This window comes from Rhinopithecus roxellana, chromosome 3, assembly GCF_007565055.1.
Source record: "Rhinopithecus roxellana isolate Shanxi Qingling chromosome 3, ASM756505v1, whole genome shotgun sequence".
NCBI classification, from domain to species: Eukaryota; Metazoa; Chordata; class Mammalia; order Primates; family Cercopithecidae; genus Rhinopithecus; species Rhinopithecus roxellana.
In genome coordinates, this window is record NC_044551.1 from 67,446,227 (window position 1) to 67,461,582 (window position 15,356).

A 15,356-nucleotide genomic window follows, 5' to 3' on the forward strand; every position below is an offset into this window, starting at 1 on the left:
CTTCTAACTTAAAACTCACTGTGGATGGATTTATAGGGTATATTCCAGAAAAAAAAAAAAACAGAATAACAACTTCTCTTTATGGTTTGTGTCAGACCTAAGATTACAGAAAATACTTATGTATATTCTTCTAGTATTTTTCATCATTTGTTTTATATGGTAATGTTTAAATGCTTAATCCACCTGAAATAGTTTGTATACGAGTTGGAGACCTAGATTTCCTTTTTCCCAAAGGGGTTGCAATTGTCATGACATAATTATTCTTTCTATCCATTTCTTTATCTAGTCATGTGTTAGTAATAGATATAGGCTCTTAATTTATATTTTGATACATAGCAAGATTACTAAAGGGTACACTTTCTAGTAAGAGTGGAATGGCAGGATATATAATCATTAGTGCACTGGGAAGAAGTTTGCATACAGGGCAGTGGGATCTTCTAGTGTCGTGGGGAGACACGCCCTTCCTTTCTCCAGCACCATCCCTCAGTATACCCGGTACACTTGCCTTGAGCCTTTACACACTTTGTGTTCTGCCCTCTCTCATGATCACCCAAACAGTGATAGCCAAGGGCACAAGCACCCCCAAGAAGCTGGAGCTCCTATGTAAAAGCAAGCATTCAGTAAAATTCCGTAACAAGAGTTGTGCCAACATACAGTCGTGACTCTATGTGGGTACGGAATATCAGGATGGACCAGATATTAGACCAGCAGTCCAAGTCAGGAGAAAAATGTGCAAAAAACAGGGGCTGACTTTTGCAGTTCTGGCATTTTGTGCCTGAGTTAAAATCTAAATCTGAATTTGTCTCCTAGGATGGGAATATACCGCTGCTTCTTGCTGTACAAAATGGTCACAGTGAGATCTGTCACTTTCTCCTGGATCATGGAGCAGATGTCAATTCCAGGAACAAAAGTGGAAGGTACCCCAGAATTAGGCAGAAATCATGTGACTTCAGTGATATCCACATTCTGGGAGTATTTCAAAATATCACAGCTATATTTTGGATCATTTGTTATAAAGGATTTTTAACTTCTTCCCTTTTGAAAGTTCTACTGTTTTTGATAATCAAGAATCTATGTTGACTTTAAAGCAATTTTCCCCAGACATCTGTGGACATCATTGCTGGCTAAGTCTGTGAGGAGACTATGAAATGCTGATGTGAATAAACAATTTCCTGTGACTTTCTATGCAAAATAAAATAAACCTATTGGTTGATTTGGAGAAATGGTCTTAGAAATATATATGTTATTTAAAATGCTTGAGGTGAAACAAGGATAAGATTCATGCCAGTCATATTAAATCGCATCATACTGTGCCAAATAGTATAGAAGATTATGTTGTTTGACTAAATATGGTTTAATATTTTGATATAATCTGAAGTTTTTAAAAAAAAAAAAACTAATTTCATCTTGATAGCATTCCACTTCGAATTCCCCGACGATTAAGTGTAATAAAGGTTTAACTGCACTTATTCTTCTTTTCTCTTTTTTTAAGACAACTGATTTCCCAAGAAAGAGTTTTTACATGTTCTTAGTAGTAATTTTGTATCTCTTCTTTCCTTTAGAACTGCTCTCATGCTGGCCTGCGAGATTGGCAGCTCTAACGTCGTGGAAGCCTTAATTAAAAAGGGTGCAGACCTAAACCTTGTAGATTCTCTTGGACACAATGCCTTACATTATTCCAAACTCTCAGAAAATGCAGGAATTCAAAGCCTTCTATTATCAAAAATCTCTCAGGATGCTGGTATGTAAAAGAAAATAGCCAATGTTGTTTTAAGTTTATCCACTCCATTTTCCCCAAAGGATAAAAGAATGTGTGCAATATGATATATTTTATTATTCTTTTAAACATATTCTCGAAGAAAAATGGAGTGTTAAAAAATATTGTATATGGTGTATGTGTGTGTATCCCCCCACCCAAAGTGAATATGAATCATTATGCTTCTTATAGTTCTTTTTTTCGTTTTTTCCTCTATAGATTTAAAGACCCCAACAAAACCAAAGCAGGTATTTATCTTTGGGGGAGGCTTTTATGTTTCATTTATGCTTGTGGGAATTTAAAAATGTTCAGATTTAACCACTTTGGTCCACTGGTAAAGTAATAAAGACTGTATTGAAAATACTTAAGGACTAAAATATCTTTGAATAAATGAGTCATTGTTATAAAGTGGTAGAAGTTGCCGGGCGCGGTGGCTCATGCCTGTAATCCTAGCACTTTGGGAGGCCGAGGCTGGCGGATAACCCGAGGTCAGGAGTTCAAGACCATCCTGAACAACATGGAGAAACCCCGTCTCTACAAAAAATACAAAATTAGCCAGGCGTGGTGGCACATGCCTGTAATCCCAGCTACTCGGTAGGCTGAGGCAGGAGAATCACTTGAACCCGGGAGGCGGAGGTTGCAGTGAGCTGAGATTGCGTGATTGCACTCCAGCCTGGGCAACAAGAGTGAAACTCCATCTCAAGAAAAAAAAAAAGTGGTAAAGGTTTTCTTAATAATTTGCTTTATTTCAAAAGCATGTAACTTTAAACTTGCTACTTATATGTTCATCTTTTTCTGAAATGTACTAACTCATGCTTCCTATTGGTGTGAAAATGTTTGATGTGGCTTAAACTCTGTGACTGAGTAACACTGTTTTAAATACTTGTAATATCACATGAGCTACAGAGCTACAGCCAGAAAACGTTAGCTAGTTAATGAAAATAAGAGAAGTTAGCTTTTTCTTTTTAATTAGGGTTTTTCTAGAATGTCATGTAGTGTTACACAAAGTAGAAATTGAGTATGCCCTGTTAGTGTGTAGTTGTTTCTAAATATATATTGTCACTATCTGTTTTTTTGACGAACAGTGTATGTTTGGTTTTATGTGTTTATTTACACATCTACATTCTTGAAGAAATCATAAACAGCAAATACTCAATACTGAAATTTATGTGGTAAGTGTATTGCTTATCAGTAACCTTCAAAAATGAAGCTATCTCTTTCCCTCATATTTATAGGCCTTTTTTTTTTTTTTTTTTTTTGAGACCAAGTCTCGCTCTGTCGCCCAGGCTGGAGTGCAGTGGCCGGATCTTAGCTCGCTGCAAGCTCCACCTCCCGGGTTTACGCCATTCTCCTGCCTCAGCCTCCCGAGTAGCTGGGACTACAGGCGCCTGCCACCTCGCCCGGCTAGTTTTTTGTATTTTTTAGTAGAGGCGGGGTTTCACCGTGTTAGCCAGGCTGGTCTCAATCCCCTGACCTCGTGATCCGCCCGTCTCGGCCTCCCAAAGTGCTAGGATTACAGGCTTGAGCCACCGCGCCCGGCCATATTTATAGTCTTTAAGAAAAGGAATGGAAGTAATGCAGACGTGTGGGAAATACCATTGGTTTTCATTAATACAGAAAGCTGACTGTGATTGTATTCTGGATCCTAAGTTGTAGTAGACCTCAACCTCTACTTTCCCAGTTCTCCACACCAACCTAATCTGGTTTTGTCTTATGTGTTTTTATTTTCTTGCTATTAAAGCATGGGCTGCTAGAAGAATACTTGCGCATGCATATTATTTATTTTTAAGTTGGTAGCAGATTTCAGATTTTGATAAAGTAAGAAATGCATGAACTTTTGAGGTTTTTTTCATGTGTTTGATAAAGCTACTTGCTCAGACTTTACTAACCAAACTAACCCACCTCCATTCTTTGGACTGTGATAACTTTCAGCATGACCAAGTCTCTAAAATAAGCTCAGAAAGAAGTGGAACTCCAAAAAAACGCAAAGCTCCACCACCTCCTATCAGTCCTACTCAGGTAAAAACAAAAGCAAACAGTCAATAAACGCACCACAAGAAAGCCATAAATTTGTCATTTTGTTTAGACCAAAAAGGAATGTTTTAGAACTGACCTTTAAGTGCATATTTAAAATATTCCTCAGCAGTTTTAAATTACAAATTGTGATAAGAAGGATTTTGATGATTAGTGTGGAAATAATGTTGATTCTTACCTATTTTTTTAAAAAAACAGTAGAATCGAACAGGCTCTTTTTGAAAAGGCTCAAGGAAATTTCTCAAAATCTTATCACAGAAACTTTCCCTTAAGTTCAATTTATTTTTAGTTCCTTATATTAAAAGATCTAGTAAGAATTGGGAGAATGAGTAGCCAGTGAGGCAATTGTTGAAATGAATTTCAATTGGTTTCTTGAAACATTGCTAAAATGTATTTGCCTTTCTAATTGCATTTAAGGTTGGCTAATATTAAAAGTAGTTTGCATTTCTGAGCTTATAGTGACCTTTGCATAGAGGAGGAAGCTCAGTAATCTATGTAACGGCGTGTAAAAACACATCGAGATTTGTTATTTAAAATTCATAGGCCACAAAGGGAATAATCCATATTTAAATAGTAGAGACGAATAGCTCATCTCGTATTTTTTAAATGTATGTTAGCGTACTTATTAATATTCTTAACCTGCAATGGAAGTTTTATAGATTTTTAAAAACCTGATTCTAATATAGGAGCAAAGTTATATTCTATAAACTTTCAGAAAGTATTTGAAGTAGCTGAACTGCATTGAAAATATCCTACCCTTGAATTAATTGATGCCAATGATACTTACTGTTAGATTTCATTGCATTGGTTAAACAGGTTGATCCTTCAGCACTGGAGAAGAGGAGTTTGAAGATACATTCTTTATTGATGATTTTCATTTTGTTTCTTTTTTAGTTGAGTGATGTCTCCTCCCCAAGATCAATAACTTCGACGCCACTTTCAGGAAAGGAATCAGTATTTTTTGCTGAACCACCCTTCAAGGTATTTCCTTTCTGTATTCAGTTTTGTTACTGTATTTTAAGATACCTGATAGACTTGCTTTAAGTTATATAACACCGGGTAAAACAGAATGTACTTCTGAATCATTGGTTCACAACCTTTTCACCATGAAGTACCCCTTGATTATTTTTTCTGGCATGGACCCCACAAAGCAAGAATGTGTGCAGCTAGATTGCATCCATAATAATTTAAAATTTTTAAAAATTAATTGAGTGAATAAATTAAATTTACGAACCAATAATTGATTTTCTTCATTTAAAAAAAAAGAGACGAGGGCTGGGTGCAGTGGCTCACACCTGTAATCCCAGCACTTTGGGAGGTCAAGGTGGGCGGATCACCTGAGGTCAGGAGTTCAAGACAAGCTTGGCCAACATGGCAAAACCCCGTCTCTACTAAAAATACAAAAATTAGGCCAGGGCTGGTAGCTCATGCCTGTAATCCCAGCACTTTGGGAGGCCGAGGCAGGCGGATCACAAGGTCAAGAGATCGAGACCATCCTGGCCAACATGGTGAAACCCCATCTCTACTAAAAGTACAAAAATTAGCTGGGCATGGTGGTGCATGCCTGTAGTCCCAGGGAGAATCACTTGAACCCAGGAGGCAGAGATTGCAGTGAGCCCAGACTGCGCCACTGCAGTCTAGCCTGGCAGCAGAGCGAGACTCCGTCTCAAAAAAAGAAAAAGAAAAGAAAAAAATACAAAAATTAGTTGGGCGTGGTGGCAGGCACCTGTAGTCCCAGCTACTCAGGAGGCTGAGGCAGGAGAATTACTTGAACCCAGGAGGCAGAGGTTGCAGTGAGCCAGGATCAGGACACTGCACTCCAGCGGGGGTGACAGAGCGAGTGTCTTGTGCGGGGGAGCAGGGACAGTGTACTTACATGGAATCTAAAAAAGTTGAACCCATAGAAGCAGAGAGTAGAATGATAATTGGGGGAGTGGTGGGAGTTATTGGGGAGATGTTGGCTAGAGGATACAACATTTCATCCAGATAAAAGGAATAAGTTCAAGAGATCCATGGTACAACATGGTGACTATAGTTAACAACAATGCATTAGATTCTGCGAGTCACTTAGAGAGTGGATTTTAAACGTTTTCATGACAAAAAATGATCAGTGTGTGACATTAATTAGCTCCATGGCCATTTCACATTATGTACAGTATTTGTAGACATCATGATGTACGTGGTAAATATATACAACTTTTATTTGTCAACTAAAAAATAAATGAACTTTTTCAAAAAAAAAGGTGTAGAAGTTACCAGCTTCTACCTGTTATTCTCCTCGTTCTTTCCTGAATGCAGAATATTGAGGAAATGCCAAAAATTATATTTCAGGAACTTCTCTATTTATAACGAAATATCCTAGATTGGATCCTGGGACAGAAAAAGGCCATTATTCGAAAAACTGGCACAGTTTGAATAAAGTTGTAACTTAGATGGTAGAAATTTACCAATTGACAAATGTATAATGGCTACATATGTTGTAAACATTAGGAGAAATAAGTGAAGGTTTCTATCTTGCAACTTTTTTGTAAATCTTAAATTGCTCCAAATAAAAAGTGCTTTAAAAGTTTTTTTAAAAAAGAGACAAAGATAAGAACTTACTAGATAACCAGTCTTCTTACCCAATTAAGTTTATATTAATTCCAGTCAAAGAGACAGAAATGTGTTATTCTCTGTTGTCTTACTGAGAATTGTATAGTTAATTTTTTTCCTGACTATAAAAGTAATATGTATTTATTTTACAAATGTTAGAAAATCTATTATGTCTTATCCACCTGGATCTGTAGATTTGTGGTTGGAAAATATTTTAAGGAAGTAGGAGGATATTTCCATTTAATATCTGTTTATCTAACATACTGAGAAATTGTACTCAGGGGGAAATAAAATTTATAATTGTTAACATGAAATTTCAATGTTGTATATTTACTTACTTTTCCTTATTTGGAATTACTAAAGATGTTTTCTTTTAACTTAGATACACATTAATCTGAAAAAGATTCTATCAACCTATCATTTCGCTCACTTTAGACTTTACTAATAAACTCTTCAGATAAATTTCTATATAAGACAAGGCAACTATACTCTTATAGTTAGTACCGTAGTATCTTCTGATATGACTGTGCCTCAAAGAAGCAATGCAATCCGAAGAATCATATCACAAATTATGATTTTTCAGAGGTAGAGTATAAAAGACTGTCATTTCTGAAAAAAAAAAAAAAAAAAAAAAAAAAAAACAAGATAAAAAGTGACATTTATTCCTATGTTAGCTTAGGCAGGAGAAAAAAGTGGTATCTAGGCCAGGCATGGTGGCTCACAGCTCACGCCTATAATCCCAGCACTTTGGGAGGCCGAAGCAGTTGGATCACGAGATCAAGAGATCGAGACCATCCTGGCTAACATGGTGAAACCCCATCTCTACTAAAAATACAAAACATTAGTTGGGTGCGGTGGCACGCACCTGTAGTCCCAGCTATTCGGGAGGCTGAGGCAGGAGAATCACTTGAACCCGGGAGGCGGAGGTTGCAGTGAACCAATGTCGCGCCACTGCACTCCAGCCTGGGCGACAGAGACTCCGTCTCAAAAAAAAAAAAAAAAAGTGATATATATTTAAAATGGCTAAAGTTTAAAAAGACTAAAACTACCAAGTGAGGATGTGGCAGAACTAGAACTCCATTTTCTGCTGGTGAGAATCTAAAATGGAGTAACTATTAACAGTTTAGAAAGCTGGAAGTTTCATTAAAGTTAAATATAAACCTAATATATGATCCAGCCATCCACTCATAGATGTTTACCAAAATAAATGAAATTACATGTTTACACACAATCTTGTATGCAAATGCTTGTAGCAGCTTTATTCACAACCTCCCCAAATTGGAAGCAATCCAAATATCCGTCAACAAGTGAATAAGGATAATGAAATATACCCGTATAATGAAATATTATCTGCCAATAAAAAGGAACGAACTGTAGTGCAAGTAACATCATAGTTGAATCGGAAAAGTCATCATGCTGAGAGAAGCCAGCCACCAAAAAATTCATACAGATGACATTCCATTTATAGGAATTCTAAGAAATACAAAAAAAGAGAGTTGTGGTTGCCTAGGAATGACGTGGGCAAGGAGGGGTTGTAATGAGGCAAGAAGAAACTTCTAGGCATAATGAAGAGATTCTCTATCTTGACTACAGTCTTGGTTCCATAGATATACGTCTGTCAAAACCTCCTCAACTTGTAAACTTTAGCTGGATGCAGTTTATTATACCTTATATAGTGGAGAATATAAAAACAAGTAAATTTGTTATAAAAGTGAAAGGACTGCTTTTTGTAAAGCTAAGCGCTTACTAAAAATAATCCACTTTATTGTTTAGCATTTGGGCTTTTACAAAGGTATCTTGGCTGAAAAATTATCTTATCATTGACTGGCTCATTTGGATGCCACACTGTAATTTTTAGCAAGTCACTGTAATGTTTCGAAATGAGAGTGTGGCTTTGAAGTTCCAAGAATTTTTACAGTATGTTAACAGATATTCAGGGACAAAGGATTAGAGAAAATCTTTAGGGAATCTATTGCCGATCTAAGACTAAATGATATTTATTACCATTTCCCTTAGAAAGGTTAATAATAACTTTAATAGCAGATAACTTATGAAATGATAAAGCTAAAAAATCTGCTTTAAAATATTTCAATCAATGTATAATGCAGACATATAGAACTTCTCTTTGACTTCATTATGAAAGCAGTATTTGCGTCTCAGTTTTTAGTACATAACTCAGTAAATTAGCAATTACATAAAATTATTGTAATCTTAAATATATTTGCATTGTACTCACTAAATGAAACTTCTGATATACCCTCTGGAACTTCTAATGTTTTAGAAATTAAACTTAGTGGATAATTGTCACTTTTACTCATTTATAGCTTAAAATATCTTCTTTCTTTGAGATTTTCTAGCTACTTTTCTAGTAGGATAATACCAGATCCGCTCTGCATAAGCTCAAGGAGAAAAGTCTGCTTGATTCTTTTGTGCAATGTTACATTCAGAAATGTTCTTTAAGTCATTTTTGTGTTTCAATAGGCTGAGATCAGTTCTATACGAGAAAACAAAGACAGATTAAGTGACAGTACTACAGGTAAGATGAGGAAGCATCTGTTTTTTTTCCTTCAACCCAACTGTTTCATGTCCATTTAAAGAGAGCAAAGGCCAAGCTGGGGTACTGCGTAAAAAGGTCACGAGCCAGCACGTCCACACAGAGCTGCCAGTAATGAACAGGCTGATGTGCTCTGTACTTCAGGGTGCCTTCACCTGCATTTTAAAGAGTCTCTGAATTTGAATTTTGAAAAAGACATCTTTATTTTCATTTGTCCCAAACTATATGTTAGCAGTTCCTTCAATTATGAATACAGGCAATAAGCCCCAGTGGTATTTGTAGACCAGTGATTTTGTCACCAAGAGAATTCCTTTCACCTTAGTGTTACTGCGGATATCTTGAAATACTTACAATATTGCTACTAAAAATTATGGCAGTTATTAGACCTGCTGCCAGATCTTGTTATTGTTATCAAATAAGCTCTTAAGTTACTGTAGCTTGTATATTTTATCTTACGCATTTAAAAACATTATTTTCAGATGAGGTCCATAGGCTTCTGCTGTCTGCTAACCACACTCTTTGCACCTGAGCAGCACATTATTTCATGAAGGGAGAACCCACCATGCCACCTCCATGACTGTCCCCATCTAACTTTTCTACTGTGGATTTTAAGTAGACACATGCAAAGACAAGAATGTTCATGAAATCATATGTAATCATATTGCCTTTATGATCATAGGATTTAATTCATTGTGTCTGTTAAAGAGTGCCTCCTAAGAATAATTTACCCTCTGAGAATGTAATACAGTGTCTTTAGAATCCACTTAAAATGTAGAAGAAATTATTTCAATGGTCCATTTTTGCTCCAGCATTCAGTGTCTTAATCAGTTGTGTATTTCATAGGTGTCTGGAGCCTTTAATTTGCAGACCTTAGAAATATTTTTTATGTATGTATGTATGTATGTATGTGTTTATTTATTTTAGAGATGGGGTCTTGCTGTATTGCCCAGGCTGGTCTCAAGCTCCTGAACTCAAGTGATCCTCCCACCTTGGCCTCCCATAGTGGCTGGGATTATAGGCATGAGCCACCACACATGGCCCCAGAAACATTAAACTTTCTAATTCCTGGCAGAGATCAGTGTTGATATAACTAAACAAATGTTACATTGGGTACTTCAAAAAACATTCACTGTATCTTAGAAATAGCTTTTATTTCTTAGAATTGCATTTATGCTCCCAATTCCCTAGTTCATTTCACATTCACCAGACTTCATGTCAAGGAAACTCAGAAAGCTGGGATTTAGGCAACAGACTTATGATGAGAAGCAAAGATTTCTATGAAGAAAGGTCATTTTGCATCCTTCCAAGTTAAGATTAAAGTTTTCATCTTTGCATTACATGACCGTGAGAAAATAAAAAGCAGATCAGTGCTTTTCAAAGTGTGGGTAAAGTATGTACTAGCTATAATAATTAGGGAGTTTGAGCCGGGCGTGGTGGCCCACACCTGTAATCCCAGCACTTTGGGAGGCTGAGGTGGGCAGATCACCTGAGGTCAGGAGTTCGAGACCAGCCTGGCCAACATGGCAAAACCCAGTCTCTACTACAAATACAAAAATTAGTTATTACATAAAATTATTGAGATTTTATGTAATAGTTAATTATTGAGCATACCTGTAGTCCCAGCTACTTGGGAGGCTGATGCAGGAGAATCGCTTGAATCTGGGAGGCAGAGGTTGCAGTTGAGCCGAGATCATGCCACCGCTCTCCAGCTTGGGTGACAGAGCAAGATTCCACCTCACCAAGTAATAATATTAAGTTTGGACCAGAAATTCACACAGTTACTTCACTAAGCACATTGTTTTGTCCAGCTGACATATTTTTTGTAGGACTTTCTAGATGAAGGAAGCAGTACATTGCATTGCCTTCTGGAGGAAGTTTGCTATCTCAGTGAACACCTTGAATAGCACTCCTTAGGTTGTAATTTCAGCATGATAATCAGTAGGATGTCAGAAAGTTGTGGTTTCCAACAGGGATTACTGTGGGATTCAGAGAAGACAGTTTCATGCTAGAGTGGTCATTGAATGCTTCAGGTACTGGGCAAAGTTTGACATGATGCCTAAGAATTCTCTAGGCAGAGAGATTCTGCAGGGCAATCCTGTGGATAAAGAATGAAAGAATCAGCCATGTGTTGAGAATGTAGAGTGTGTGATGGGAACCATGAATCTGAGGAAAACAGGAATCTAGAAAAGTAGCAGCGTCATGAACCTGAAGAAGTAGACTGGGGCCAAATCATAGAGGTCTGAACCCAGATAAAGGAATTTGAAAATTATTTTTGGAGGGAAAATAATGAAAGCACTTGACCCAAAGGAATGACCCAATCAAGGTATGTTTTAGGAAGACTGGTCTGACATTGCTGTGCAAGCTACAGTTTCACTGGGAAGAGGAGAGGGGCAGAGATTTGTTGGGAAGCTGTTTGCAGGGTTTCCAAGTAAAGTGATAAAGTCTGAATTACAGTAATGGTGGTAGGTGCAAAGAAATAAACCAGATTCCAGAGACATTTCTAAAACAATTCCCAGAATTGAGACTTATAAGGCACAGGGAAGAACCAAAAACAACCTAGATATGACACTTAAGCAAATGAATAGGAAATATATGACCAAATTCATCAATTTTCGGAATTGCCTTGTATACACATGTATCTAGTATTGTGCTAGCAATCCACAGTAAGGAAACCCCAGTATATGAAAATTTTAGTTCATCCGTCCAGCTGCTAGGGCGTTTTATAGTTAGGACCAGGAAGAAGAACTGGATTAGGCTAGGAAGTGAATTTGTCTCAGGTTAGAGAACTAAGAGTTTAATTGTTTTATGTTATTTTAAATGGCTTTCTCTTTCCCAAGGTGCTGATAGCTTATTGGATATAAGTTCTGAAGCTGACCAACAAGATCTTCTTGCCCTATTGCAAGCAAAAGTTGCTTCCCTTACCTTACACAATAAGGAGTTACAAGATAAATTACAGGTATATAAATAGATTGCTGTCATGGACTATTCTGTAGAGTCAAGCTCTTGGTCTTTTCAGTAGTCAGATGTGTTTTGTTTTAAATGTGTACATTAGTTTCTTTTTAAATATTAGCTTTAAGTATCTTATAGTTTCAGATTATTTGTTTCATGAGAGTGTTATTCATTAACTCTTTCTGTAAATTATTCAACTGGTAAATTATATATGATTATACACATAGTATGATCAGTATTAAAAATTCTATATGTTCAATTATATAAATAAAATGTAAACAAAATTTATAGAAAAATTCTATATAAAATATACTATATACATAGAATGATACGTATAATTTTATATATAAAATTTTATATTTTGATGTTATATACACATTAAAATTTTGTTTTAAATTATATGTGTGTATGTGTACATATATATAAAATATTATCCATTCATTTAGTAAAGTTGATCACTTAACAGGTTTAAGAGCTTGATAAGAAATGGCTGTACCAAAAAATAATAAGAAGAAATAGCTGTACTATATATCCATTACCCCTCTTGGCAAGCAGAATGATAACAGAAATGAAGGAAAATTTTGAATCGGAGGCTTTGTAGAGTAAACAATTTTATTGTTTTCAAAGTGACACAAATCATCTGTCCCAATAGAACCCAAAGCAAGCTTTGTGTCATTAGTCCCACTCATGTCCCAGACCATCTTTTTTCATGGCATGAGAATACACAGGCAAAGTGATCATGCTACTCTCCCATACCAAAGCTGCAGATTTACTCCTCTCATTCTTGTTGCTTGCTTAGCTAACCACCCCTTTGGTATTACTTAATTCTTGCTTTTTTTCCTAGGCTAAATCACCCAAGGAGGCAGAAGCAGACCTAAGCTTTGACTCATATCATTCCACCCAAACTGATTTGGGCCCATCCCTGGGAAAACCTGGTGAAACCACTCCCCCAGACTCCAAATCATCTCCACCTGTCTTAATACATTCTTTAGGTAAATCCACTACTGACAGTGACGTCAGAATTCAGCAACTGCAAGAGATTTTGCAAGATTTACAGAAGAGATTAGAGAGCTCTGAAGCAGAGAGAAAACAGCTACAGGTTGAACTCCAGTCCCGAAGGGCAGAACTGGTATGCTTAAACAACACTGAGATTTCAGAGAACAGCTCTGACCTCAGCCAGAAACTTAAAGAAACTCAGAGCAAATATGAGGAGGCTATGAAAGAAGTCCTTAGTGTGCAGAAGCAGATGAAACTGGGTCTTGTCTCACCTGAGAGCATGGATAATTATTCACATCTCCACGAGCTGAGGGTCACGGAAGAGGAAATAAATGTGCTCAAGCAGGATCTGCAGAATGCATTAGAAGAAAGTGAAAGAAATAAAGAGAAAGTAAGAGAGTTAGAGGAAAAACTGGTAGAGAGGGAGAAAGGTACAGTGATTAAGCCACCTGTGGAAGAGTACGAGGAAATGAAAAGTTCATATTGCTCTGTTATTGAGAATATGAATAAAGAGAAAGCATTTTTGTTTGAGAAATACCAAGAGGCCCAAGAAGAAATCATGAAATTAAAAGACACACTAAAAAGTCAGATGACACAGGAAGCCAGTGATGAAGCTGAGGACATGAAAGAAGCCATGAATAGGATGATAGATGAACTCAACAAACAGGTGAGCGAGCTGTCACAGCTGTACAAAGAAGCCCAGGCTGAACTGGAGGATTACAGGAAGAGGAAATCTCTAGAGGATATCACAGCTGAATATATCCATAAAGCAGAGCATGAGAAACTGATGCAATTGACAAACGTGTCCAGGGCTAAAGCAGAAGATGCACTGTCCGAAATGAAGTCTCAGTATTCAAAAGTGTTGAACGAGTTGACCCAGCTCAAACAACTGGTCGATGCACAGAAAGAGAACTCTGTCTCTATCACAGAACATTTGCAAGTGATAACCACGCTACGGACTACAGCAAAAGAGATGGAAGAAAAAATAAGCAATCTTAAGGAACACCTTGCAAGCAAGGAAGTGGAAGTAGCAAAGCTGGAGAAACAACTCTTAGAAGAGAAAGCTGCTATGACTGATGCAATGGTACCCCGGTCTTCCTATGAAAAGCTCCAGTCATCCTTAGAGAGTGAAGTGAGTGTGTTGGCATCGAAATTAAAGGAATCAGTGAAAGAGAAAGAGAAGGTCCATTCAGAGGTTGCCCAGATTAGAAGTGAGGTCTCACAGGTGAAAAGAGAAAAGGAAAATATTCAGACTCTCTTGAAATCTAAAGATCAAGAAGTAAATGAACTTCTGCAAAAATTCCAGCAAGCTCAGGAAGAACTTGCAGAAATGAAAAGATATTCTGAGAGCTCTTCAAAACTGGAGGAAGATAAAGATAAAAAGGTTGGTGACACTGCATTGCTGTTGGGTTTCTAGCAATAAGTCTTAGTCTCTTCGGCTTTTACTATATTAAATACTTCTAGTGTTGGCACTAAACTGGAGTGAATGCTCAGAGACTCTGCACATGAACTTTATCTGTCCCCAAAGCCACATTAAGAATAGTCTGTTGGATCGGCCAGATGTGGTGGCTCACGCCTATAATCCCAGCACTTTGGGAGGCTGAGGTGGGCAGATCACTTGAGGTCAGGAGTTTGAGACCATCCTGGCCAACATGGTGAAACCACATCTCTACTAAAAATACAAAAGTTAGCTGGGCGTGGTGGTACATGCCTGTAATCCCAGCTACTAGGGAGGCTGAGGCAGGAGAATTACTTGAACCCAGGAGGTGGAGGTTGCAGTGAGCCAAGATCAGGCCACTGCACTCCAGCCTGGCCAACAGAGTAAGACTTCATCTTAAAAAAAAAAGAAAAAAAAAAAAAAAAAAGAATACTTTGTTGGGTATTTATATTTTAAAAACACATCTGCTGGGCATAGTGGCTCACTCCTCTAATTCCAGCAGTTTGGGAGGCCATAATGGGAGGATGGCTTGAGACCAGCCTCAGCAACATAGTGAGATCCCATCTGTACAAAAAATTTAAAAATTAGCCAGGCATGGTGGTGCGAGCATGTAGTCCCAGCCACTTAAGAGGCTAAGGCAGGAAAATCACTAGAGCCCTAGAAGTCAAGGTTGTCATGAGCCATATCAACGCCACTGCACTCTAACCTGGGCAACAGAGTAAGACCCTGCCTCAAAAAATAATAAATAAGCAAACATCAATCTTTGGCCACTTCTCCTTATACTAAAGCATTTTCACATATGTGATGCATATTTGTCCTTCAAAAATCATTTTACAGAAGCTTTGCCAGTGTTGGGGATCAGAAGTGAACTTGCAAACTGAAAAGTATTTGTGATCCATCTCAAACTTCAAATTCTTTTTTTGGATTCAGAACAGATTCCTCCATAATATGAAACTAAAATATTCCTAGACTTAATCCTGCTTCCCTAAGGTCCATCAGCTTCCCCTCAAGTCAGTGTAAAAGCTACCCTCGCTGGC

The 15,356-nt window shown here is 37.4% G+C and overlaps 1 protein-coding gene across 2 annotated transcripts in view; it reads left to right on the top strand.

Moving 5' to 3' along the window:
* RAI14 (retinoic acid induced 14) overlaps nt 1-15,356 on the top strand; it is a 177,297-nt gene that overhangs the window by 154,947 nt on the left and 6,994 nt on the right. The window contains exons 8-15 of one of the 2 annotated variants that reach the window (XM_010384097.2): nt 811-917; nt 1,563-1,741; nt 1,976-2,004; nt 3,689-3,775; nt 4,685-4,771; nt 8,864-8,918; nt 11,774-11,892; nt 12,730-14,265. In XM_010384097.2, coding sequence (XP_010382399.1) covers nt 811-917; nt 1,563-1,741; nt 1,976-2,004; nt 3,689-3,775; nt 4,685-4,771; nt 8,864-8,918; nt 11,774-11,892; nt 12,730-14,265 — 2,199 coding nt within the window. The remainder of the gene's footprint in view (nt 1-810; nt 918-1,562; nt 1,742-1,975; nt 2,005-3,688; nt 3,776-4,684; nt 4,772-8,863; nt 8,919-11,773; nt 11,893-12,729; nt 14,266-15,356) is intronic. The other variant, XM_010384099.2, reaches the window with a different exon arrangement.